The sequence below is a fragment of the Gossypium raimondii genome, chromosome 2, assembly GCF_025698545.1.
Source record: "Gossypium raimondii isolate GPD5lz chromosome 2, ASM2569854v1, whole genome shotgun sequence".
NCBI classification, from domain to species: Eukaryota; Viridiplantae; Streptophyta; class Magnoliopsida; order Malvales; family Malvaceae; genus Gossypium; species Gossypium raimondii.
Window position 1 is genome coordinate 15068944 of NC_068566.1, and position 2500 is coordinate 15071443.

The 2500-nt window shown below is 41.0% G+C and overlaps 1 protein-coding gene and 1 pseudogene across 1 annotated transcript in view; both read right to left on the bottom strand.

The window, feature by feature from the left end:
* LOC128035947 (DNA-directed RNA polymerase subunit beta''-like) overlaps positions 1 to 1294 on the bottom strand; it is a 4205-nt gene extending 2911 nt beyond the window's left edge. The window contains 1 exon segment of the mRNA XM_052626177.1: positions 1 to 1294. This exon segment is cut by the window's left edge and continues 304 nt beyond it. Coding sequence (XP_052482137.1) covers positions 1 to 1281 — 1281 coding nt within the window. The 5' untranslated portion in view covers positions 1282 to 1294.
* Positions 1295 to 1448: 154 nt separating this feature from the next.
* Positions 1449 to 2500, bottom strand: part of LOC128035959 (DNA-directed RNA polymerase subunit beta-like) — a 6429-nt pseudogene continuing 5377 nt past the window's right edge.

The window sequence follows — 2500 nt, forward strand, 5'->3', positions numbered from 1 at the left end:
TGTTCCCGCGCGAATCTCAGCAATCACTTGTTCTGATTCTACATATTGATCGTTTTGAACTAAAAGAAAACTTTTTGGTGGAATAGTCACCTTATGTATAATATCTTCGCTCTCAATAATTACATACAAGTCCAGATAACATAAAAAAGCAGGATGCCCGTGACGTGTGCGTGTAGGATGAACCAAATCCTCATTGAATTTGATTTTTCCATTAAAAGGGGCTCGTACATGTTCTGCAGTACCCCCTGTAAATACTCCGCCGGTATGAAAAGTTCTTAATGTTAGTTGCGTTCCCGGTTCTCCAATGGATTGCCCCGCAATAATACCTACAGCTTCTCCCAATTCAACCAGGTCACCATGAGTGGGGCTCCGACCATAACATAATCGACAAATCCAAGATGTACTCCTACAAGTAAAGGGAGTTCGAATAGATATTGGTTGTGTTCGAAAGGCTCTGAATCGATCGACAAGCCCAAGCCCAATATCTTGATTTCGAATGGCAATGCACCGCGGACCCATATATATATCGTCCGCTAATACACGACCAATTAATGTTTGGATAAAAATTCTTTCTGGAAGCGTCCTCTTTTGAGGACTCACAGAAATCCCTCGGGTGGTGCCACAATCTGTTCTACGTACAACAATGTGTTGAACTACTTCAACAAGTCTGCGCGTAAGATATCCAGCATCTGATGTTCGTACGGCGGTATCCACAACCCCTTTTCGGGCTCCGTAGCAAGAAATGATATATTCTGTTAAAGACAGTCCTTCGCGTAAATTGCTTTGAATGGGTAAATCGATCATTTGTCCTTGGGGATCCGACATTAATCCTCTCATACCTACTAATTGGTGCACTTGAGATGCATTTCCTCTAGCTCCTGAAAAAGACATTATATGGACTGGGTTAAACGGGTCAGTCATCCTAAAATTAGGATTCATTTCTTGTCGCAAATATTCACTTGTAGCATACCATATCTCAATTGATTGGCGTAATTTTTCTACCGCGTGTACATTCCCAAAATGATGGTGTTTTTCCAAAATCAAACTTTGTTGTTCAGCATCTTGGACTAGCCATCCCTTAGAAGGTATCGTTAAAAGATCATCAATTCCTAATGAAATGGATGTAGCAGTGGCTTGCTGGAAACCCAGAGCTTTTACTTGATCCAGGATGTGTGATGTATATGCCATTCCGAAGTGATCTATTAATCTGCTAATAAGCCGTTTAATGGCAGTTCCATCTATCACTTTATTGTGAAATACCAGATTGGCCCGTTCTGCCATAAATACCCCCTTATTCCGCTGAGTGGACTTCGCCAATGGGTTTGAGTCAATGATTGGAAAACTTCCTTTTCTCGATCTTGATTGTGGTAGAAAGTCGGGTCAGGAACTGGGGTCCTAGTTGAACCGGAGAGACCCGAATTCATATTGGTGTCATAGAATTTTTTAGCTTAGATACCATATGATTGGGTATCATATGAGTAGGCCCGAAAAAACCCTTGTATAGCTTCTTCGATTTCTCGGTAAAGAGAAATATGACCAACAGTGGTTCGAATGTATATACAAAGAATTTTTTTTTTTAAACTTCTTACTATTAGATAATGTCCATAAATCTCATGATAGGTACCCAAAGATTCATAGTGAACTTCGATGGGAGCTTCTCTTGAAGCAATAACGCATTGCTCTAGTCGCCACCGGAGCCACAAAGGACTATCTAAATTGATTCTTTTCTGCCTATAAGCTCCAATCGCATCATAGGAATTACAAAAAAAAGGCTCCCTTGTAGACTTATAGTTATTATCGTCAATTCTTTCATTTTGATAGCTTTTTCGATTCCATGGATTATACCTATTCGCACAAATACCTCGACGATTCCCACTCGTTAATACATAGAGCCCAATAAGCATATCTTGAGTCGGTACGGAAATGGGATCCCCAATAGCTGGAGACAAGAGATTCATATGAGAAAACATAAGTAAACGAGCCTCCGCTTGCGCCTCTAAAGATAAAGGTACATGAACTGCCATTTGATCCCCATCAAAGTCTGCATTGAATCCCTTACAAACTAATGGATGTAAACAAATAGCGCGTCCTTCCACTAAAATAGGTTGGAATGCCTGTATACCTAATCTATGCAGAGTAGGCGCTCTATTCAGCAATACAGGATGTCCCCGCATAACTTCTTGCAGTATTTCCCATACAATCGGCCCTTTTTCCCGAATTTTACTCTTAGCAACTCCTATGTTCGGAGCAAGATGTTGTCTAATTAGACCGCGAATTACAAATGTCTGGAAAAGCTCTATTGCTATTTCGCGAGGCAATCCACAGCGATGTAATGAAAGTGAGGGGCCAACAACAATGACAGAACGTCCCGAATAATCGACTCGTTTGCCAAGCAAAGTCTCGCGAAATCTTCCCTCTTTGCCTTCAATTACATCTGAAAACGACTTGTAAACCTTATTATGACCGTCCCTCATTGGTTGTCCGCGGATTCCATTATCAA